The 25,795-nt window shown below is 33.5% G+C and overlaps 1 protein-coding gene across 1 annotated transcript in view; it reads left to right on the top strand.

The window, feature by feature from the left end:
* Window positions 1-23,605, top strand: part of HACE1 (HECT domain and ankyrin repeat containing E3 ubiquitin protein ligase 1) — a 98,238-nt gene extending 74,633 nt beyond the window's left edge. The window contains exons 19-24 of the mRNA XM_068551384.1: window positions 85-281; window positions 8,886-9,017; window positions 15,383-15,481; window positions 15,760-15,830; window positions 22,243-22,356; window positions 22,905-23,605. Coding sequence (XP_068407485.1) covers window positions 85-281; window positions 8,886-9,017; window positions 15,383-15,481; window positions 15,760-15,830; window positions 22,243-22,356; window positions 22,905-23,007 — 716 coding nt within the window. The 3' untranslated portion in view covers window positions 23,008-23,605. The remainder of the gene's footprint in view (window positions 1-84; window positions 282-8,885; window positions 9,018-15,382; window positions 15,482-15,759; window positions 15,831-22,242; window positions 22,357-22,904) is intronic.
* Window positions 23,606-25,795: the final 2,190 nt, after the last annotated feature.

Raw genomic sequence — 25,795 nt, forward strand, 5'->3', positions numbered from 1 at the left:
TGTAGAGGGCAGTATTTCACCATTAAACAGATAAGGAAAGGCAGAAACATTTAGAATATAACTGCTGTATGTTTGCATTTTTAGGTATTCCTGTGAATTACCAAGATGTGGCATCCATTGATCCAGAATATGCCAAAAATTTGCAGTGGATTTTAGATAATGATATTAGTGATTTGGGTCTAGAACTAACTTTTTCTGTTGAGACTGATGTGTTTGGAGCAATGGAAGAGGTGCCTTTGAAACCTGGGGGTGGAAGTATTCTTGTAACACAAAATAACAAAGTAAGTATTTGAATTTTTACCTTAGCCATTGTTTGTAACTTAGCCTTGATAGTTTGCTAATTACTCTAAAGTCTCCTGGCACTAGCCAGGAAAACTTTTACTGTTAGAGTTTTGTAACATTTATAACAGATAAAATATTTAAATTAACTAAACCATCAAATACCAGACTTCGAATTATAAAGGATCATTTCATTGTTGTGTTAGATATGCTGAGGCAGTTCCTGAAGCAGCCTAGAGCATAGTTCAGTTGATTGTGTAAGTTGGGCATCAGCATATCAAAACATTTGATTAGAAATATAAACCTACATCAATATCATATTTGCACTAGATCACTATTTCATGTTTTAGAAGTACGATATTAAGAGTTCCAATAGAGAGAAGAAATCCCAGTATTTAAACTTTGTACATACTTTTGGGATGCAGTAAATTCTACGGGACCTCTGAACTTGATTTTTTTTTTAACTTTATAACTTGATTCTTTTTATTTATTATTATATCTCCTGTTTGTACATATTTTCTAAAAACTTGGTGCATGTTTTAAATTATACTGTTGAAAGTTATATTACTTTAATATATAATACAGCTTTATTTTATGTTTTGATAGATTATGTAGGAAATTGGGAGTCAGAAAATCTGGTTTTGGAATTCCAGTTCTATCACTTACCAGTAGCATCTTCTGGTAAAACAGGACTAAAACCTTTTTCCTTTCCTTTCATTGGATTATAATTCCAAGACAGCTTCAGAATCAGCTAACTTAAAAAATCATGTCCACTGAATCATTTTGTAGACTAGAGATATAGTAAAATATAGTTTTGTTTTTTTTTTTTTAAAGGCCAAAAGACTTGGCCATGTTTTAACCTCTTTGAGCCTCAGTTTTCTATTCTGTGTGCTTGGGATAATAATGCCTCCCATACAGAATTGGTACCAGCATTTTGTAAACTGAAAAACACAACACAAAAGTTAGTTTTTATTGGATAGTTTTCTATAAAAATAGGTTCCTAGGTTTCACATATCTATAGGAATGAAGACCTAAATTAAGCTACATAATTTTACCTTTTGAAACTTAGATACTATACATATTTAAAAAAAATAGAAATTTAGTTTTTGAATATAAAATCAGGACCTGAGTTTTTGTACATTTATACTTAGTAAAGTTTTAGTCTACCCTCTCATTTTACACATGAGGACGCTGAAGCCTGAAGAGTTAATGGTAAAGCTGGGGCCAAAACCCAGGTCTCCTAGTTTCAAGTCTAAGGTTCTTCATCCTGTTAGTAAAAGTAATCACACTGAGGTAGATCTTACTTGATTTAATATAATGAGTCACGTTAAACTCTAGAAGATTAAAATAGTAAAATGCTTAAAATAATTTTTTGAATCTATATGAACTTGCCAGTGAATGGAAATTTTTAAAAAATCTTCTAATTATTAGATTGTCCACCTCATAGTGCATTTATTATTTTATTTTACAATGGATACCTCCTCTCAATTAGGGGTAATGAAGTCATAAAATCTTCATTATAAGCAAGTGATTGCTTTTCATGAGAGAATCTCATACATGATTCCTATCTGTGAATACACTCTCTGGTGATTGGATTTGTCACTCCTCTCAGATATATTTTATATGAAAAGTGGAAAGGCTCATTCAATTCAAAGGCTCTACAATTGCATGGTAGATAGCTATATTTATACTTGTATCTCCTAACAGCTTCCCTTCCATATGACATGATTTTTGTTTAGATTTTTAAAATACGTATTTTATTCTTTTGCATTTGTGTTTTTGTATTAAAATCTAGAAAGAAGGAAGATATTTAATAAATAATAACAAATAAGAATACACTTACATTGAGGCTTGATCGTGAGTCTAGCATGAGGCTGGAATATTGCTCTAACATTAAAGAGCTTGGAAGTTTTGTTTCTAAATTTAGCACATTTTTATTTAACTATATTATTGACATTGTTTTGTTAATGACAGGCTAACTTTGATGATGAGGTTCAGTAATACAGAGGTAAAAGCAGGATCTCAATCACTAATATGTTAATTCTGAGCTTTTGTTTTTCTAATACAAACATTTCTCACAATAAAATAAGCCTCTCATTTTTCTAGTATTACCAGTAAGGGTCAAGTGTAATTGTATATCAAATTGTTGATGCTTAAGCATTTAATGTTTGTGCAATAAGCAACCTGAGTTTTTAAAATTAAAAATCTTTAAAAACATACTAACATTTTAAATTGATCACTTGATTTAGAATTGTTAAATTATTCAATTTACAAATAAAATTTTCAAACCATGTTCTTTAGAGGTGTTGTTATATTTTAACATACATTTCTGTCATGAACTTTTTCTGTTACTCTAGGGTCAGCCTTTTACTTACTTAACTTTAGGTATAAAGTTATAATTGTCACATTTGGAATCAACTTCAGAATTTCTAAGCATATTGAAGCTTAAATGACTTGCCAAGCGTGTTAGTAAGAAAAAGTCGATATAAGCTAATCTCCACATGGGGGAGTCATTTATTCCTAAGTTTTATTGAAAGGCTTTGGTAATTATAGACTGAAACCAAATAGATAAAATACCTTTGTTTAAAAAGAAGTATATTAATAAATACAAGTAATGTAGGCAGAACAGTATATATTAGTTCCATATTTGAAATAAAATTCTCTTTTAAATTTAATTTTATATCTGTCAATGATTTGTTTTAAAATCTAGAGGAAAAAATAAGATCACTTGGTTTCACTTTGGAAAATGGCTGAATTACCAGGAGCTGAACATTTACATTTAAATAGTATTTTCAGCATTTTAAAAAGTTTTGCTTTAACTTTTCACTTTCACTTTTAAATTCTTGACCAAAGATAAAATTGTGGAACCATAAAACCTTCAGTTAGGAGTGACATATTTTTGCTAGACCTTCAGTTCTAGCTCTTAGTACTGAAGAGTAAGCTCGGTGGCTTTTAAGTGTTAACAACACTTTTACCATACTAATCATAAAGTTCATTAAGGCTGGGAGAGAACAAAATGGGGTGAGATGGGACAGGATATCAGGGAATGGAGGAGGTGGCATGGAAGTTGAGTTATAGAGGAGAAGCATTAAGTGGTCAGATAGGAGTAAGAAAGGGGAGAAGGAAATGTTCTGGGCTTATAGAAGGGCACAGAGATGGCAGAGCATAGTATGTTTGGGGAACCACAGGTAGGTCAGAGTTGTAGATCTTAGCTTAGATTGCAAAGTAAATGAGTGGGAAAAGATGAGGTGGGGGAGGTAGACAGGGACCAAATTCTGAAAGACTTTGCATCCACAATTAGAAATTTGAAAATTATTCTGAAGGCTTAGGGATGATTGCAGATGCTGTAGAGGGCACTGACATGATTGAATTTCTGTTTTTTAAGGAAAACAACACCAATCTCAGCTTGGAGTGTGAAGAATGGGTTGAAATGGGGCAATATTGGAGTCAGGGCAACTGATAGGTGATTGGGGAGCATGCATGAGTGATTTTATAAGACAGTGGCAGTGAGGATGGAGAAAATGAGACAGCTTTTGAGGATGTAGAATTTATAGAACATGGTAATTAGCTGTTTGGGAAGGTGAAAAAGAAGAAGGACTCCAGGATGAGCCACTTAGGTGGATGGGCTCCAGAATGATGAGCGGTGGTGTCATTCTCCTAGTCATCAACCTCATCCCATAGTTGTGTTCTCTAGTGATGATAATAGCCACTGCCTATTGAGTACTTTGTGTATATTTCATTTATTCGAGTTGTGGTCTTTGTGCATTTCTCATTTACTATAACAGCCTTTTGAGATAGTTATTTCTATTCATTCAGTGTGGAAACAGCTTTAATAATAAAAGTGTCTTACATTTATTAAGTGTTTATAATGTGCTAGGCACTGTTAAAAGTGCTTTATGTGTATTAACTTACACTTAAACAATCCTATGAGGTATAGATACCCCTTTCTACAGGTGAGGAAACTGAAGCATAGAGAGGTTAAGTAGCTTTCCTCCAAATCACAAGGCTAATAAGTGGTGGATTTGAATCCAGACAGTCTATAAATTTCAAGCCTGAGCTTGTAACTACGACACTATATTTCTTTAGAATATAGACAGTTAAATAACTGTCTAAGGGCTCAAAATTGGTAACTGGTAGACCCTCAGTTTAAATCGAGGTCTGTATGGTTGTGTAACTGCTGGGCCTCTCATTTACTAAGGCAGTGAATATGAACAAGGTAGCAAATACAAATTTAGTGTGTTTTCCAAATTTATGGTTAGCAAAGGGCAAGGATGGGGAGGGAGGGATAAATGAGGAGTTTGGGATTAACAGATACATACTACTATATATAAAATAGATAAACAACAAGGACCTACTGTATAGCACAGGGAACTATACTCAATACTTGTAATACCCTATAATGGAAAAGAGTATGGAAAAGAATATATGTATACATATATATAACTGAATCACTTTGGTGTACATCTGGAACTAACAAAACATTGTAAATCAACTATACTTCAATTAAAAAATTTAGTATGTTTTCCTCCATTTCATTTTTATTTGGTTAATACCTTATATTTTATTGCCAGTTTAATTTGATTTATTTCACGTACAAGCACATTTGATGCCCATCCAAGTACAAAATACGAGCTTGTCTATATAGGTTATTGACTTAAAGTGGATTCCTATGTGTATCTTCAGGAAAGTATACTATGAGAGATCTTTTTATTACTATGAAAACTTTTAAAACAGTTTAGGTCTAAGGTTCTCCATATTGAGTATTTTTAGATTGGGTTTTAAATTATCTTTAGTATCTTTTTGTCAGTGAAGGAGAACATACTTTTCTTTGCATTTTAGTTGGTATATTCTAAAAATTCACTTTAACAATCACCAAATCCTTGTAATGGTAACCTGAAGAGTCACTATTTTCAATGACTGAATTTGTTCCACGGAAACTGATGTAATAGGATTTTTATCAGACTATCAGTCTTTATAACTAATTAGTGACCTTAAAAATAAGAATATATTGGTAAAGGATAAATTATTGGAAAATGTTACATTGTAAAAGTGTGCCTCTCTTTTTTCTTATATCTACTTATTCCTGCAGAAGAAATCTGGTATCCTTTGAGTTTTCAGTGGAGAAATTTTCAATGAAAACTCTTACATACCAGAGCAATAATAATCAAGTGGATAAGCCCAGGAAAGAAGCTTTGATTACTAAAGGATTTATATTCAAACAGTGAATTATGCCAGTCATAATGCCATTTAAACTGTTAATTTAAAAGTAAAAATAACTATTTCAGTTTTACAAGTATGTCCAAGTTTATCAGCTTACTTGGGATAAGAACATTTTGCTTTCACTATTAGAAGTTAACTATTAGTTAAGTAAACATGGTTTTTATATGTATGTGTGTGTGTGTATATATATATATATATATATATATATATATATATATATATATCAAGAAATCGTGAAAAAAATTTTCAAGAAGAAAAATAGCTTCAAAAAAAAGGTGTCAATTTTCAACGTTACCACCACTCCTCGTAAGAAGACATAATTTAGATTCAAAACCTGAAACGAAGTTAAAATTTTAAGGAAGATTTCCAAGGGGTGATACTATTCATTGCACACATTCAGAAGACTAGGAAATAATTAAAACAAAATGTTTCTGTAACTAGACATGCAGTTTAACTGGAACGTAATATCTGAAAGTTGAATCTCAATTTTAGTGTTTTTATTTTTCCCTTGGCACTTATTCTTTGCTTACCTATCTTATATCAGTTATGAGGCTCAGAGGTTGAGCTAGGAAAAAGTTGCTAAGGCTCTTTTTTATTTTATCTCTGTGCTGAGGCTTTCTAAGTTGAAAGCTTTCTGTAAACATAACTATTTCACCAGAACAGGTACTAACTCAGATTCTTTAGTTAATTCTCCAGTTTACTTTTGTGGCGTCTGGTATTATCTTATGCCCTCAAAGAATTAACAGTACAACTCAGGTGGGAGCACGTATGCATCTATTGGGGATAAAAATACCCCCCACACCCAAGTTATATCATGTCTTTAAATACCTTAGAATGAAGTGGGATTTTAGGTTTCCTTTATATTTAATATTTATTTGAGCAACTCTTTATGCCAGTGTTTTGTGGACTGATTGTCATCTACATGTTGACTGTTTCCTTAGAGCATTTAAGGTATTTGATGTAGTTACTCAAGGGCATGAAGTGTGTGGGTGAGTCCCTTGGATGCCTTCGTAGGTGGTGGGAATGCAACCAGTGTATTTCTGTACAGTATGAACTGTCAGAATGTTAGTGTATGATAACAGTGGATGTTCGTAGTAATAATTGTGTCATCAAGAACATGTTAATGTGTGTTATTCTCTCTGAGGATGTGCTCTTTAAGGAGGCAGGGAAACATTTTAGAAGCAGCTGGATTTAGATTTTTTCTCTTAAACACAGTTGTCTTTCAACTACCTGGAAAACTCTTACTTTACTAAACAACTCAGGAGAATTTGTGATGGCTAGGATTTTATTTTACTGAGAAATAATTTAGACCAAGATTTGTCCATATTTAAATTAACTTAATATGGAGACTGGTATCTGGAGGAGCTGATTTTTCACAAATTGATATCCAATAACTGTGGGCCAGAGCTACAAAAATAAATGTGGGAAATAATATTAGAGGGGACATTAGTATACTTGTGAAATTAATTTTTAAAAATAGAATGTATGAGGAAGTAATAGGAATTAATTGATAGAAAAGAGTGTGTACTATTCTGATAAATATGGAATACAATGGCAAACTAAAATAAAGTGTACTTGAGCAGTTCATGCTTCATAATTTGAGGTCTTGAATAATTATTAGTGAATAGTACCTTAAGATTATAAAAGCAAAACATCTTGAGAGAAATACATAATTATTAATGAATGAATGGAGCAGAAAAATTTTAGTATGTTCATTAAGCAGTTTAGTTAGAACAGACATCAGTTAAAAGATAATCATGTGTTAATGCTGAAATCATTGCTGGTTATTACTTGGAAGTGTGTTATATATATTATTTTTTTAGATTGGATCCTGAAAATTTAGTTTGTGTTTCTGTTTGATTGTTTGGCACACATTTCTATTTCCCTCTCTCTAGTAACTACCTGGGTGTAACTTGTAGAAACTGATTAATTCCTGTACAATGGAGAAAACCTTTGGGCGGTTGGGAGTGGGATTTGGGGTGGGAGTAGATTGAATAGCAGAGACGGTAGCTTTCCCTGTGCCAGATTGCAGAAGGAGCCGTGCAGGGTTTGGGGAGAGCTGTGAGTAATCCATTGTGACAATTCTGTAGGTCTGAGATGTATGGAGAATTCATAGCCGGAATCATGTATAACTTGCTGGCTCAGTGCCTGTCGTTTTTTTGGCGGGGGGAACAGAGCATCAGATTAGTGCCAAAAAAAAAAAAAAATATTAAAGGAAGGGGCCTAAAATAGGTTTTCTCCCTCTGTGTTTAGAGCATTTGTTCCTGGGAGGTGAGAACTATATACAGCATATTGCTTTTAACTCTCAAAGTTTCACTTAGATGTAATTTAAAATATATGAATAATAACAATGGTAGGGTTTATATACAGAGAGTGATGATAATTCATTTTGTTTGAGCCAAAATACATTTTTTATTGCTAGTTAAATTTTAAATGACACTGTTCTCGATGATGATGATGTGTATTTTAAAAGAAAATGTGAAAAAAAAAAAAAAAGAAAATGTGTGAAAATAGGTTACCTTAACTCAGAATCAAATAGGCTACACTTAAATGAGTCTTTTTATCAAGTTCTAAGTGTGTTTTAAATGAATTTGTAGAACGTATGCATTCATCACATTATTTGTTGAACACTTACAAAGTGACAGCCTCTTTTTTAAGAGCTGAGGATATATACTGGTAAACAAAACAGAGCCCCTGCTTGCAGAGAGATTACAGTCTAATAAGAGATTTCAGTCAGAGAAACCAGGAAGTATACAGACACGGAGGCCTGAGCAAGCTTGTGTTTGGGGGATAGCATGAGGGAGCAAAGGGGAAAGTGGAAGGAAATGAGATGAGAGAGCAAGGCAGAGGCTGGGTCATTTAGGGCCTTATGGACTAGGAAAGGAGTTTGGACTTCACTCCAAGGGTCATAGGAAGCCATTGTAGGGTTTTGAGAAGGAGGGTTATGTGATCTGAATTATATGTAAAAAAATATATACGTATTTTTAAAAAGTCACTCTGGTGTGGAGAAGAAGCAGTAACAGAGGCAAACAGAGGCAGCAGTGACACCAGATGTTACAGTAATCCAGGTGAGAGATGATGACAGCTTGGACCAAGGTGCTAAAAGTGGAGGTGGTGAGACAAGGTCTGATTGAGAATGTTTTTTCAGGTAGATCTGATAGCACTTGCTGATAGAGGGTGTGAGAGAAACCTGGGTGATTGATTCTTAGGATTTTGGCCTAAACAGCTTAGTGAATGGTAGATTACTGGTTTGCTGAGATGTATGAATATTTCTGCCAAATTAATTCTAAACCTTTACCTCTTAAATGAGAAATAATTATATCAATAGTATCTTAAGTACGTGAAATTAAAAAGAAATCATCACAGAAACTTTTTTTTTTTAATAGGCGGAGTATGTCCAGCTTGTCACTGAACTTCGAATGACAAGAGCCATTCAGCCTCAGATTAATGCTTTTTTACAGGGCTTTCATATGTTCATTCCACCTTCCCTCATACAACTTTTTGATGAATATGAATTGGTAAGGAAAAACATCAGTTCTTTTTTTAAAATTTTTATTTATTTATTTTTGGCTGCGTGGGGTCTCCGTTGCTGCGCATGGGCTTTCTTTAGTTGCAGCGAGTGGGGGCTACTCTTTGTTGTGGTGCTCGGCCTTCTCACTGCGGTGGCTTCTTTTGTTACGGAGTGTGGACTCTAGGCGCGCAGGCTTCAGTAGTTGTGGCACACGGGCTCAGTAGTTGTGGCTCGTGGGCTCTAGAGCACAGACTCAGTAGTTGTGGTGCACGGGCTTAGTTGCTCCGCGGCACGTGGGATCTTCCCGGACCAGGGCTTGAACCCGTGTCCTCTGCATTGGCAGGCGGATTCTTAACCACTGCACCACCAGGGAAGTCCCAAACATCAGTTCTTTTGTTGTTATGCAACACAACAACACAAAATTCCAATTGATGTAGTTTAGAAATAATTTTGGAGCACAATGATGAATGGAATAATGTAGAAGACATTATGGTTTAATGTTGATTTTTAGGGAGGTATAAGATTTGTGATTGTGCTTCTCTTAAGGTTAATAACCAGATTAGCAATTTCTTAATGTGGAATGGAGTGAGATGGTGATAAACAAAAATGGAATGTATTTCCAAAGTGTTCTACATGGGAGATGTTGAAGGCCAATCTTCCCAAAAGCAATATTCACATTATTTCTAAATTTTTTGTTTGGCTGTATGAGGTAAAGGATACTGATAGTAACTTCTTGTACCTCCAAAAAGAAAAATTGATTGAGGGATTTTCTTGTTGTATTTCTGTTATCTTATCCAGCTTCTTATTTCATCATGTATATAATTTTATAATTTTCCATTTTAACCATGTATGGAGTCCACTGTCTTTGCTGGCCCCTAGTCTCTAATGAATGTTTTGTTTTGCTTCTTTAATTTGCCTGCCCTTTACTGTGATCTAACAGGATGTCTGATTTTATATGGTTTATGTCTGCATTTTCCCCCATTTCCTTTTTTCTCTTTTATTTTTGGTAATAAATTATTTGCAAGCTCTTTGAGTTGTCTGACTCCTTAATAAAACCATAGAATATTTTAAATAGAGTATGGCTGCTTTCTTAGTTTGGAATAATTTTAGATTTGGAATAATAAATTTTAGATCAGTGGAAAAGTATCCTTTGGCTTTTATTCTGTCTCATAAAATTAGTTTCACCTTATGCCTTTCATTTTAATATATGAATAAGTACATTGGTGTGTACCGGTTAATTTTACATATGCCAGTATTTTCAATTTATCACTCATAGTATGTCTTAGTATAGTAGTGGACAAAATTTGCTAAATAATGTTGAAGTCCATGGTGACTTAGTTTCACTAAATGTCAGTTTTGAGGGTTTTTTGTTGTGTTTTTACGGTTAAGATGAATGGTTTTATTTAGCATAGACTTGTCTAGTTTTTGTATAACCATAAAAGTTACTATTTTTAGTATTTGAAAATGGAGGAGTACTTATGAATTGTTAAGCAGAAAATTACATTATTTTCTGGACCTATGTATAAAAAACAAATAGCAACAACACAAATAACTGACAAAAACTTTGCCTCATAATTTACTGATACTGAGTTTAATGAAACTTTTTATTGAACTACAATATACATGAGAAAAGTACATGCATCGTAAATGTATAGCCTGATGAATTTTCACAAACTGTATACACCCATGAAACAGCGCCCAGATCAAGAAACTGAGAAATCCTAACAACCCAGATCCCTCCCATGTCCTCTTGCAGTCACTCTCACCCCTCATGGGTATCCACTCTCCTGGCTTCTAATAATATAGACTAGGTTACCTGTTTTTGAACTTAATGTAAATGGAATAATCACCTAGAATATATCTGACTTCTTTAGCACAGCTTTTTGTTTGTGAGAATCATATGTATTATTGCAAGCAGTTGTCATGTGTTCATTTTCATTGCTCTGTAGTACTTCATTGTGTCAATATACTTTTTTTTTGTCTTTTCTACTCTTGATGAACATTTGGTGGGTAGTTTTCAGTTTCAGGCTATTCTGTAGATTATATATCTTGGAGTGGAATTGCTGGGATTTAGGGGGTGCATTTATTCCATTAGGGTAGATACTAGCAAGTAGTTTTCCAAAGTAGTATGTCAGTTTACACTCCCACCAACAGGTTACGAGAGTTCTGGGTATTCTGCATCCTGAACAGCATTTGATATTTTTGTCTTTTTTATTTTTACCATTCTGGTGGAATAGTAGTGGTATTTCCTGGTGATTTCAATTTGTATTTCCCTGGTATTGAGTGTGGGATTGAGTGTGTATGTTTATTGGCCATTTGTATACTCTGTTTTTGAAGTGTTTATTCAAGTAATTTGTCCATTTTTCTGTTGTGTTTTCTGTTTTTTTTTTTTGTACACCGATTTGTAGGAATCTTTATATATTCTTTATAGGAGTCTTTGTTAGATATATGTATTATGAAGATCTACTCTGGTGTCTTTTAACTAATAAAAGTTTTTAGTTTTAATGCAGTTCAGTTTATCACTTGTTTTTTCTCTTCCCTTTTTTTTTTTTTAAATGAATGGAGCTTTTTGTGTCCTGTTTAAGAAATTGTTTCTTATTCCAAGGTCACAAAAGTGTTTTCCTGTATTTTCTTCTGAAAACTCTATTCCTTTGTGTTTTACATTTAGGTTTGCTACTGGTAAGTTTTTAATTGTGGTTCTTACAGTAGAAGTTAGGTCAGGATTCCTAGTCTGTCTTCTACTCTGGCTTTACTAAGTTGAGCTGATTCAGATGGTGGGATTGTTTTGGAAGAGCAGTGTTGTTGGCATGACGCTTATTTATGCAGTGATGATAATTATTATTATTAAACACTTAGTATTTGCCAGGTACTTCATGTGTATTAACATTTAAAACCTTCACATCAGACCCCTGAGGTAACTTATTATTCCCATTTTGCAGATGAGGAAAACTAGGCCAAAGAAGGTATGGGACTTGCTCATGTTCACAGAGTATGTGTTACAGCCAGACTGTGAACCCATGGTCTCTGACCACAGCCCAGTCTCTCTTCGTCAGTATTGCCTCTCAGCGGCGTGAACTATAAGTAGGACTTGGTTTTAGAACCTTTGGTGTGACTTTGTGTCTTTCGTAGGAAAGGGCTCTGCTACACTGGGATAGAAAACTTTTTTAAAAAGTTGGTGCAAACATCTAAGCTAGATGTTCATCAGAGTTAAAGGATACTGGTTAGATTCTAGAGTTTTAGTGAAAAGAAGGTATCCAGTAGCATCAGTGTCCTTAACTGGATTTGTATTCATCCATTTGTGGACAGAACGCAGTCTCAAGTCAAGAGATGATCATCAGGTTCAGAAATGGTGACAACATTTTGTGATTACTATATCTATAACATTATTACAGTTGAGGGGTTCCTCAAATGTCTGGGGGACTGTCCTGCCATACCCTGCTGCTTATGAGTTTATCCATGGTGGTACCAGGATATTAAAACACTGAGTCATGTAAATTCTAGGTAAGCTAAGAGCTGTGAACACCTGCAGGACTCAGTTTCTGACTATTAGTTTATGGGTTATATATGTTGTACCTAATTCCAACAGACCAATTCAGTTATTTTGTCACTTCCCTGGTGGTCCAGTGGTTAAGATTTTGCCTTCCAATGCAGGGGGTGCAGCTAAGATCCCACATGCCTCGGGGCCAAAAAAACAAAACATAAACAGAGGCAGTATTGTAACAAGTTGAATAAAGACTTTAAAAATGGTCCACATCAAAAAAATCTTAAAATAAATAGGGGCTTCCCTGGTGGCACAGTAGTTAAGAGTCTGCCTGCCAATACAGGGGACACGGGTTCGAGCCCTGGTCTGGGAAAATCCCACATGCCGTGGAGCAGCTAAGCCCGCGCGCCACAACTACTGAAGCCCGCGCGCCCAGAGCCCGTGTTCCGCAGCAAGAGAAGCCACCGCAATGAGAAGCCTGCACACTGCAATGAAGAATAGCCCCTGCTCGCCGCAACTAGAGAAAAGCTCGCACGTAGCAACAAAGACCCAACACAGCCAAAAATAAATAAATATGTAACTTTAAAATATATATATTAAAAAAAATAATAAATAAATTGATTGGGATTTAAAATCTTTTTGTTATATGCATATGTACTTTGTATTGTGGACTTCCCATTTCATCTGTTTTCAGTCAGTTTAATAACTTTTTTTGCCCAGGTGTTAAATGGGATAATAAAGATCTTTTGTCCTCTTCACAAAGTCATAACATATGATGTTCATGAAATGCTTCAAATTTCTTGAGAGAATATTGTCTCATTTTTATTCACAATTATTAACAATGAAAGTGTACTTAATATTATTAAAAGGTTATCTTCAGCCTAGAAGGGAAGAGGATTAAACTCATGGGTTGTAAGAAACATGTAACAATCATCCATATTCCTTTTGGCAGATCTGTGTCAGGGTACTGCCAGGGAACAGAATTTCCCCAGATGGTTCAAATAAAGAAACTTTAATGAAGGAACTTAAAGAGGCATGGGCAGGTTAAGAATAAACAAGATATGGTTGAGGCATCCAGAGAATAGCAACAGTGGAAAGCCTTTATCACCCCTAGAATTGAAGACAAGTGGAGGAATTACTGTGAGGAGCCCGGTGAGAGCCTCAACCACCAGGGGCCACCAGGTGGCAGCTCTAGTTGAGGAGACATAGCTACTGCAAAGATGTACTGAAGCAGGGAGGGAGCAGAAAATACTCTTACCTGCAGACTCCTGCCTGTTTCCCAGTGATGGAACCCAACCTGAAACCAACAGGCAAGAGAGCCAGTCTGCAGGGATCAGCCTCTTGGGGCACAGAATGTGCAAAGGAAGATGGAGAATGTATTTGGGGGTGATAAAATGCACCCTACCAGAATGCCTTCATCTAGTTAAAGTATTTTATAATACTATGGCAAGGAGGACTAAAACACACCCTAGACAGGCAGTTCTCAAACTTTTTGGTCTTAGGACCCCTTACAAGAAAAGAGTTTGTTTATGTGCTTTATAGTAATTGATACTTAACTGTATTTGAAATTCAAACAGAAATGTAAAGTATTTTATTAATTCACATAAAAATAACAATTCATTACATATTAACATAAATAAAACATTTAAGAAATTAAAACTGCATTTTCCAGAATAAAACAGAAATCGTGGGAAAAGTGGCATTGTTTTACATCTTCGCAAGTTTCTTTAACGTCTGGATTAATAGGAGAAACTGGGTTCTCATATATGCTTCTGCTTATAATCTGTTGTGATATGTTGCTTGGTTGAACTATATGGAGAAAATCCAGCCTCAGATAAGTTGGAAAAGGGAGAACCTTGCAGACTCCTTAAATAGATCCCAGAAACACCCAAGAGTTCTGAGACACCACCTTAGACTGACCTTCATTAGTATTTTTCAGAGCATACTCTGTACTAGTCAGGTATATATTATGAGGAGTTGCTGTAGGAGAAGTGATTTTGAACCACATGGTATCTATCTCATCTAACAGCAATAACAAAGTCTGCTGTTCTGGCTTGTCGGTGTTCAGCTTAGGCTAGTTATTACCTCACTTTACTGTGTAAACACATCCAGCTGTGAAATAACGGGCCGATTCAGAGATTTGGGCAAGCCTTTTTCATGTTCTCTTTTCTTTTGGGGAACATGATGGTAAATACTTTTGCCATTGTTAATTTCATTCTTAGTTATTGGATTGATATTTTGTTTGTTTGATGATCTTCCTGGAAAAAAGAAGGATACCAAAAGTCATTAGTAGGAAAATTGCATTTTTTTTTTCACCTTGGAGAAATTTGACTTGAAAGTTGGATTGGAATTATTCCAGAATAGAGTTCTTCAAAGGCCTAAATCTGTTTTGGTTTTTTTAAAAATAATAACTATTTTTATTATAATAACTCCTTTTTTTTCCTAGTGATTAGGGCTTCTTGATCTTTTCCATTGCTTAACCCAGATTTATTTAGGTCTTTGTTTTCACTTTCATACTGAGTACAGTATTTTTATAGAATTTAACAAATTCATAAAATATATATAAACCAAAGATAATAATGTTCACAAACTTATTGCACATATAAACTGTTGTGGCATATGTGTTTCTATATAAAGGTAAACTGTTATCTCATGTTTTAATTAAATTGTATCAGTATAGAGACATCTCCACATCTCACAATATTTGAGATTATTAGTATCAAGGGTTCTCTCTCAGGTAGTACTTGTTATTGATGACTTGCAGACACTGTTACAAAAATAAATCAGTTTTACATGGGATTAGTTTCTATTTAAGGCAAATTTACTATTTAAATGTAATCACTTTTTTTTCCCAGAGAAGATTAATGAAATATTTTTCTTCTTCCCCAAAGGAGCTACTGCTTTCTGGCATGCCAGAAATTGATGTGAGTGATTGGATAAAAAATACTGAATACACAAGTGGCTATGAAAGAGAAGATCCGGTTATTCAGGTAAAGTCTCTCTAGAGCTTAGAATGAAGTTAAGTTTTGCTATTTAATCTTGTAAGCTTTTCAGCACTATTGGATGAAAACCTACATTAATTAACAAAGTTTAGTTTTTCCCTACATCTTCTCATGGGAATTGCATATGAATGCTTTGTAGGAAATCTTTTTTGATAAATGAGTTTCATGGAATAAAATATGCTTTATGAATATTGCATATTTCTCTGGTACTAAGAAGCCTGCAGTTGGTCTGAAATATGAGCTAAGTTTTTTATTGTTGTTTTTAGTGGTTCTGGGAAGTTGTGGAAGATATTACTGCAGAGGAGAGAGTTCTTCTGTTGCAGTTTGTTACTGGCAGGTAAGAAGTGTTTTTATGATAATGTGGAAAGAATTTAATAGACTCCATTTCTAATGGCTTAGACATAACTCAAAATGAATTATTACTCTGAATTATCAATTTCTCACCTCCTTTTCCATTTGTTTAGATATTAAAGGTTTATTTAGGCATTAAAGTTAAAACATATAGTAGTGCTCAGTAAATGTTTATTTAAGGTATAAAAGATAAACTGTTCCAATCAGGACTATCAGCATGTATATTATATTTTATAACTTGGTAGTCTTTTCATTCTGCAGGTAAGTCAATGATAGTAGCCAACATTTGTTGCTGGGACAACATACACACACATGTACACAATACATAATAATACCCGTACACAGCAGTTTTTCTCCAATTCTTATCAAACTTTAAAGTCTTAAGATTTGTGGCCTGAAAAATAATTTGTGATACCACACTTTGAAAAGTCTACTTTTAGAACCAATTAAATATCATAGATATTAGAAAACTAGATGATTTAAACCTCTTTTAACTTACAGTTCTGAAAGATGTAAAAGAAAAGGTCTGATTTTCATTCTTTTTTTTTTTAATTAATTAATTTATTTTTTATTTATTTATTTTTGGCTGCATTGGGTCTTCATTGCTGCGCACGGGCTTTCTCTAGTGGCGGTGAGCAGGAGCTACTCTTTGTTGTGGTGCGTGGGCTTCTCATTGTGGTGGCTTCTCTTGTTGCAGACCACAGGCTCTAGGCGTGCAGGCTCAGTAGTTGCGGCTCGCGGGCTCTAGAGCGCAGGCGCAGTAGATGTGGTGCACGGGCCTAGTTGCTCCGCGGCATGTGGGATCTTCCCGGACCAGGGCTCGAACCCGTGTCCCCTGCATTGGCAGGCGGATTCTTAACCACTGCGCCACCAGGGAATTCCTGATTTTCATTCTTGATAACTTAGAATTTCATCTGTGTCCTTCTATTTATGAAAATATAGTTCAGTCATTCCATTATAAATGTACATGGTTCTTCTAAGAAAGTTGGAACACAGAAAATTAGAAGAAATAGAAAAACCATCACCTGCCAGCAATAAGCACTGTAAATAAATTGATGTATTTTTTCCTACCTGTTTTAAAAACATAGTATGAATATATATCTATCTTATATATATGTAATTTAAAGTCAACTGTTTTATTTTTAAAGTAGTTCATAACCATAATAGAAAATTTTGAAAATGGAGACTATATAGATAGAAGAAAATGAAAATCCCATTAAGTAATTACAGTATTTAGAGATAACACTATTAATATTTTGCTGTATTTTCTTAGTTTTTTAGGTATATAATTAGAAAAATATACACTATATACCTATATAATATATACTATATACCTAATTTCAAAGAATAAATAAAACATGAATTATTCACAGATTGTAGACTAAAGATATGAAAGAAAATCTTGTCAGTTTTTTTTGTTTTTTTTTTTTTGGCTACTTAGTGCCAGGAAATACCTAGAGATTTGAGTAATTTAATAAAAAGCGTTAAACAAAAATTATTTTTTCTATGTAGGAAGGTTAGACAATTCAGATTTTTAAAAAATCACCTTTAATATCAGTCTCTGAATATAATCACTTAATATTTTGGTATTCTTCCAGAATTTTTCTCATATATAAATTTTTATTTCTAAAAAACATTGTTCCTGTTTTATAACTTTTGAATTTAGCAATGTATCATTAAAAATTGTTTCATTTATAGATCTAGTTTTTTAAATGGCTGTCTATTCTTCAGTCTATGGACCTCCCTTAATTGACATTGTCCTTTATTGCTAAATTTTCCTGAATAATGCTGAACAAATAAGGAATTCTTGTGCTTTATATACTTGCAGCCCAGTTTGATTATTTATAAATTATAGGATAAATATAATATATAGGATATATAGGATAAAAGTATAGGATAAATTCTTAGAAGGGAAATTTTTAGATACAAAAGTGTATAAATTTTTATAACCTTGAGACATTGTTCGTTTAACCTTCAGAAAGATATCAGTATTCACCTCAGCCTATTTCTTTTATTCTATCAATACAGGATGTAATCATTTTTATTTTCATAGTTTCATATATGTATACTTTGGTGTGGATTTCCTTTCTTTATTTTTTACACATTATTCTACCATCATTTTCAAAAATTTGGTTTTAAATGTTCTTTATATATAGGGACATTAACTCTGCAAATATCTTTTCCAGTTTATCATTTGCCTTTTAATTATATTAAGTTAAACATACAGATTTCCCTGTAATTTAGATTATAAATTTAATTTATAAAAATTATATAATGAAAGTGCTAAATTAGGTTGCAAGTTGATTATCAGTACTTTTCTTATGTTTTTTTAAATAAATTCTTCCCTACTCCCAAGATTTTGTATTATATATGTTTATCTACCTTTTTTTCTGTAACTTTTTTGTAGTTTCTGTTTTTACATACCAATTTTTAAGCCATCTGGACTTTATTTTGGTTTATGTTATAAGGCAGGGCTCTTTGATTATTTTTCTAAGCAGTTTATATTTAAACACCATTTACTAAATTATTATATTTTCCTTCATGATTCGGTTGGTATGAATCTTTAAGATGTAGGAAACAATTATTCAAGTTCTCTAGTACTAAAAATGTCTGTTAGATTGCTGCTCTTGTAGAATAAAAAACACTTCGATTAGTAATACACAGTACGTCTCCCGTGTCAATAGTACAGTCATAGTTAGCAATTCTGAAAAGAACTGCTCTGTTTGCTGTTTAATTGGTTGAGAAGTGTAGCTGCGAGTCCATTTAAACTGAGATGAAGGATGTGGGTAAAGAGTAGAAGCCAAGAGGGAGGAGATATGGGGATATATGTATTATGTATAGCTGATTCACTTTGTTATAAAGCAGAAACTAACACACCATTGTAAAGCAATTATAAAGAGGTTAAAAAAAAAAAAGAGTAGAAGCCAAGGAAGCTGAGGGGAAACTACACGGAGCTAAGCTTTATCTTCAGGTTGAAGAATCCACTTTTCAGCACTTAGTCTACATGGAGTCCTTGTTTTGAATTCAAACTAAGTCTTAAGTTCTTTTAAACCTTAACTTTCCTTTTACACTAGACCCAGTTATCAATAGGTATAGCATTTGCCATTCTAGACCTAGAGTGTGTTTTTTTTTTTTCCCACTTTTCGGAAAATTCTATCATTTATATTTAGATTGTAAAATGTCTTTCTCTGTGTCCATAGTATAATTTAGAACAATCTTACTAAAGAGTCAAATGTGTTCCAGTTGTAGAAGCAAGAATCTGTATCAACAGTAACTTTAAACTATTTTTATGGTGGTGACAATATTTTGTTTATCTACAAGGCTGTCTTAAATGTCTTACTCTTGTTTCATTATCTCTTAAGAATAATGAAAGTCAGACTTGATGATTTCTTTGTGTATAAAATAGAAATATTTCATTTTTATTAACTGTAATTTTACATTGTATAAGTCAGGTGTCATAATACTCAACCAAAGACCATTTATTTTTCTCATACACGCTTAAGCTTGCTGAGCCATAATCTTAGCTAAGATCCACTGGTTGTTCAAGTATGGGGCCCAGTCATTGTAGTTTAGAGGAAGAGGAGTAAGGTTTCAGAGATTGTTTGTGAATATCAGTTTACAGAATAATTTCAATTTAGATATGAAAATTGGGGGATCATCTGATTTTTTAAGCTTATTTTTCAAAATTTATTTATATGAAAGACATTAGGTCATTCTGTTATTGAAATACTGTGCTATAATTTGTGTAAGAATCAGTGTCAAGGCTCATCTTCTCACCTTGTCCTGGTGAAGTGGAATACTTGTTTTTAAAGTCTGCCTCTGTAGGAAATTGTAAACAGCTTGCCTTTTATTCCTTTTCATTTTTGGTCACCTTTGTTAATTTTTTAGGCAAAGGTAAATATGCAGAAAGTAATGTTTCAGTTTACAGACATATTCAGGTCTTTAGATATTCTTTTTCCCTAAGTAGGAATTGCTCATGTGTTAGTGTTTTGTTAGCAAGATGCAGGCATCCTTTTAACATTGACTTGGATTTCTAAAGTAAGCTTAGGCATTTCATCAATAAAGTGTTTAATAGCAACCAAACTACTTCCCAGCTAGAAAAGAAAAATGCTGGGAAGAGATCTATTTATATTGGATTGTTTTTTTTTCCCTGTGATTGTAAACATATCATCTGTGATTTCAGACAGAAAATCCTGGTGCATTATTCGACAGTTTTTTTTAGTGTGTGTGGTAAAACATACTTAACATTAAACATTTTAATCATTTTTAAGTGTACAGTTCTGTGTACAGTCACATATTTGTGCAGCCATCACCACCATTCATCTCCTGAGCTTTTTATCTTTCTCAGTTGAAATTGTACCTATTAAACACTAACTTTCCATTTCCCCTACCCCCAGCTTCTGGCAACCACCGTTCTACTTTCTGTTTCTATGAATTTTATAATTTTTTTAATAGATTTATTTATTTTTATTTATTTATTTTTGGCTGTGTTGGGTCTTCGTTGCTGCTCGTGGGCTTTCTCTAGTTGCGTTGAGTGGGGGCTACTCTTCGTTGTGGTGCACGTGCTTTTCATTGTGGTGGCTTCTCTTGCTGTGGAGCACGGGCTCTAGGCACATGGGTTTTAGGCGCACGGGCTTCAGTAGTTGTGGCACATGGGCCCAGTAGTTGTGGCTCGTGGGCTCTAGAGCGCAGGCTCAGTAGTCTCAGTAGTTGTGGTGCACAGGCTTAGTTGCTCCACGGCATGTGGGATCCTTCCAGACCAGGGCTCGAACCTGGGTCCCCTGCATTGGCAGGTGGATTCTTAACCACTGCGCCACCAGGGAAGTCCCTCTATGAATTTGATTACTTTAGGTTCCTTATGTAAGTGGAATCATACATTATTTGTCTTTTTGTGACTGGCTTATTTCACCTAGCATAATGTCCTCGAGATTCATCCATATTGTAGCATATGTCAGAATTCCCTTCCTTTTAAAGGCTGAATAGTATTCTATTGTATGTGTTTACCACAGTTTGCTTATCCTTTCATCCATGGACAGTTATTTGTGTTGAGTCCACTATTTGGCTATTGTGAGTAATGCTGCTATGAACATGGATGTACAAATATCTGTTTGAGTCTCTACTTTCTATTCTTTTGGATATTTACTGTAATTCTATGGTTAATTTTTTGAGAAACTGTGATAATGTTTTCCACAGTGGCTGCACAATTTTACATTTCCACCAGCAATTGCATAAGGGTTTCAATTTCTGCATGTGCTTTCCAATACTTGTTACTTTCTAGTGATCTTTTTTTTTTAATAGTTATCTTAATGCCTATGAGGTGGTTATCTCAATGAGGTTTTGATTTGCATTTCCCTAATGACAAGTGATGTTGATTGAGCATCTTTTCGAATGCTTATAAGCCATTTGTGTATCTTCTTAGGAGAAGTGTCTATTTGAGTCCTGTCCCTATTTTTTAACTTTTAAAAATTGTCCCTATTTTTTGTTGTTAAGTTGTAGGAGTTCTATATATTTTCTTGATATTAATTCCTTGTCATATTTATAATTTAAAAATATTTTCTCTAGTGGCTCACATTTTCACTCAGTTCATGGTGTCCTTTGGCACACGTTTTTAATTTTGATGATGTCTAATTTATTTTTCTTTTGTTGCCTGTGCCTTTGGTGTCATATCCAAGAAATCATTACCAAATCCAGTGTCATGAAGTTTTTCCCCTGTATTTTCTTCTAAGAATTTTATAGCTTTAGCTCTTCATTTAGGTCTTTGATTCATTTTGAGTTAACTTTTTGTATATGGTGTTAGGTAAGGGTCCAACTTCATTTTTTTGTAGTGGATATCCAGTTTTCTCAACACAATTTGTTGAAAAGACTGTCCTTTTTCCATTGGAGGTTCTTAGCACTCTTGTCAAAAATCATTTGGCCATATATTTAAGGGTTTATTTTGAGGTTCTCTATTCCATTGGTCTATGTATCTGTCTTTATGCCAGTGCCACACTGTTTTGATGACTGCAGTTTTGTAGTTTTAAGTGTGGAAATTAGGAACTGTGAGACTTCTGAGTTTGTTCACCTTCCTGTGGTCTCACTATGTTAGGGGACATTTAAAAAAAAATACAACCGATGTAAATCTCTGGAAAGAGAAGTGTAAATAGTTTTCTAGTTTTCCCACCATGTAAAACAATACAAAACAAAAACCCTTTGACTCTAGATATTTTTCACAGACAGGGAGATCATTTGGATAACATGTAAGAGCCTCTGTTGCTTGAATTAATCAAGTAAGCCATTTATTTATTCAGCAAATATTTAATGAACATCTACTAGATACTAGTCATTTTGCTAATTTGAAATATACCTGTTACCAAGATTTTCCTTGCATGATTACAACTTACTAAGATATGAACTCTTAGTTCCAGGGTCCCACATGGTGGATTTGCTAATATCATGGGTGGAAGTGGATTGCAAAACTTTACAATTGCTGCTGTGCCATATACTCCAAATCTTCTACCGACTTCAAGCACATGGTATGTTAAATTGGTTTATTTAAATGCATTGCAAATTGTTCTGATTAATTTTGAATGATCAAAATCTGTATTGCTGCATTGAGAGGAAAATCTCAACAGTGATCTCTATTCAACATTTTGTAATCACTGATAAATAAGTAGCTACATAGTTTCTTGCCTTCCCCTTTTTAGGTAGGGAAAATGTTTGAGGAAACTACCTACCTATACTCTAATTGAATATATATAGTTCAAGTATCACTAAAGTTACACTGTCATAAGTATCACTGAGTTACACCATCATTTCAAACTAAATTGCCCTATTGCTTAATTATTTTAGGCTGAAGGGAACTTATTTTCTTCTACTACATTTGCATGCTAAAGGAAACTGCAATGCAGCAGGGTTTTGTTTTTTTTTTCCTTTTTAAATACTACTTCAGGGTTTTCCAATTTGAATGCAAATTTAAGAGGGTGGTTTTATGTTAATTTTGAGTAGTGTTTTCACTGCTAGACAAAACAATAAAAAATTTCAGAGATTTCTTAGTTAATAGTGGTATATTTTTCTTTTAAAGCATCAACATGCTCAAGTTACCTGAATATCCAAGTAAAGAAATACTCAAGGACAGGCTTCTTGTGGCACTACATTGTGGCAGCTATGGTTACACAATGGCATAATGAAGTCTGGAAAATTCATCTGACTGCTGATGCGCAATGCAGAGTCGCAGAAGTAATTTAGGAAACCGTCAACAGAAAAGCAGCCTAAATGCAGCCCATAGGCAGGGCTGATGTTTAAAATTCATAAAGGATCAGGTTTCCTTTCTTCCCCCTCTCTTTTCCCTTTTATGTTTTCTCAGTTTGTGATACAATTAGAAAATATAAATCACAGTAGTCTTCATTTTAAAAATGCTAATTGAAAATAGTAGAAACTGTCCTTTTTCATATTTCTTTAATCTTATCCAAGAGTGTGTTAAGGCAGAATCTTATTCTACATTCCATGTCTGCTATGTAACTGTTCTGTTAAAAAGGTGTTGTCTCTTTTATTTTTCTATATAGTAAATTATATTAGGACATCCAGCCTGGTATGTCCTATTGCATGTAAAGTGCCGTTTATATTTTGGAAAACTATTGTATAGAATGGACTACTTTACATTGTATATAAAGCCACAAATATGTATTTTCCCATATTGAATCTATATTGCAGTGATGTTTTCTAGCCTTTCAATATTTTAATATGTAAAGTTTAGACTGATGTGACTAATAAACAGCTGATGAAATGACATCTAATTTATATATTAAAGCTTATGCTATATTGTATGAATTATTTGCATCTTTCAGTGGTCAGTTTTTCACATACATATATTGTCTCAAAGTTTTTCTTATGCCTTATTTTAATTTATATCTTAGATAAAATTAAAATACGATATTTTACTGGGTTTCTTTCTGTTACTATTGTTTTATCTGTGAGCTCTAATGATACATTTGAAAACGTAATCTGATGTGCAGATTACAATTTAAGTTTGTAATTTTTCCTTAAATTTGCTTTTTATTATTAGAATGTTGAGTTCAAGTGATGTATACGTAATACAAAGCAGTGGGTTTTTTAATTTTAGGGTGTCTTTGAAAAGACACAGTTGAGTAGTTACAGCATACCTTTTAGGGGAAGTAGGAACACTCAGACATTTAAAAATACTAATAGGGGAATTTGTAATGTTTAGGACCTTGCCTTTGGAAACTAAAAATAGATTATCCAGTGGCATCATTATTGGTAAAATGACTCTTATATGCATATTTTCTCATATGAGCAGCCACTGTATTTGTCACTGACAAATGTAGACAATGTATATGTCAATATAGGCAAATATGTATTGTATATACATGTATATAGGTGTATACGTTGAAAGCTTTGCTAAGTCATAAAACTTCTTTAATACATGTTTTTTGGTCCTCTTGTTATTGTGTGTTTTTTTTTTAATATTAAGAAAACATCTCTCAACAGATTACATTAAAAACTAAGAAATCTTTTAAAATTACTATTAGCCCTAAAATTAGGATTCAGATGCATTATTTACACCAAATGAAGCTGATAATTTTTAAAATGTTGGTTTTTGAAATTTAATTGTACAAGAGGTCATTGCCTTCTAACTTCAGATAGGTAACTGATTTATTTAATATTACATTGCTTATAATTTTAGTATTTACAAACATTTATTTCTGTTTATAATCATACATTGGCTTTGTCAGATTGGTCCTTTTGCAAGTATTTATGGAGAGGAGATAATAAAACATTAAAAATCTCATGGTTTTATATCCATGAATATGAATATTTTTTATATAGAGCTAGCAATTTTAGGGTTTATTCTTTTATATTATCTTTAGTTTCTAAACTATAAGAATTTAGCTAATATAGAAAGATTTTATATGGATTAAAAATCCTATTTAAACTAGAGGCAGCAAGTCTTTTTAATTTATTCTATTCCCACAATTTCTTCTGTAAGTAGATGGATATGTTGAATGCAAATATAAAAAAATGATTAGAGATTTTCTTCTCCTTTGGGTAAAAGAAGATTACACTAATAGGAAAATAACTCTTACCACATGTGGTAGTTTCATATAAGGAAGAAAACAGAAGTACAGTACTTTACAGGAATGAAACTAGAAGGCAAGGGAGCATATTGTAGGAAACTGATTAATGAAAACACCTGGGCAAGAGTAGATTAAGTTATTTAAATAGTTTGTGGGGATAGTGACCACGTAGTTAATAAAACCCATCTTCTAATTCATCCAAAAACAAAATGTAATGTAATCTAATGAAATCCTAGTTTTACAACAGGATGCTAAACGCAGCCGGTTGTGGTGACGTCTTTGTTGGCTTTGGTGGGGGAATGATAGCTTTAAACATAGGTCACACATTGGAGGTTCAACAGATGAGTCCCACTCACACATGTGTTTTGTTTGTTACACCAATTCTAAATTTTTCATGAGTTGTCAACATTTTAAAAATCTGGAGATTTCATGCAGAAGTCCAGATTTTTGGCTTTTGAGAAATCAGACAGTTTAACATTGGGCAGAGATTCCTAGAAGGCATTATTAGTAGGCTGGAATTGAGTAGAAGCTGCTTCTTGCAATGACTGAACATGCTCTCCAGTTTGCCATTTTCTTACCCCAGCCTGCTTCACTAATTTATTTTCCTGGCCGTTGACAGCATCGGAGTTTGCTTTAAAAAAAAAAATCTGTGTTGATTAGAAATGTTCCCCTGGAGTGTAAAGTGATACAAATTCTTTGGAAGGCGATTTGGCAATATCAGATTTTTTAAATGTACACCATAGTCTTTGAATCAACAATTTTACTTCTAAGAATTTATCTATGGAGATACTTATTCCCGTACATATTTGTACAAGAATGTTCACTAAAGACTTGTTTGTTATAGAGAAAAATAGAAATAATTTAAATATTGGTAAGGGGT

Source organism: Eschrichtius robustus, chromosome 9 (genome assembly GCF_028021215.1).
Source record: "Eschrichtius robustus isolate mEscRob2 chromosome 9, mEscRob2.pri, whole genome shotgun sequence".
NCBI classification, from domain to species: Eukaryota; Metazoa; Chordata; class Mammalia; order Artiodactyla; family Eschrichtiidae; genus Eschrichtius; species Eschrichtius robustus.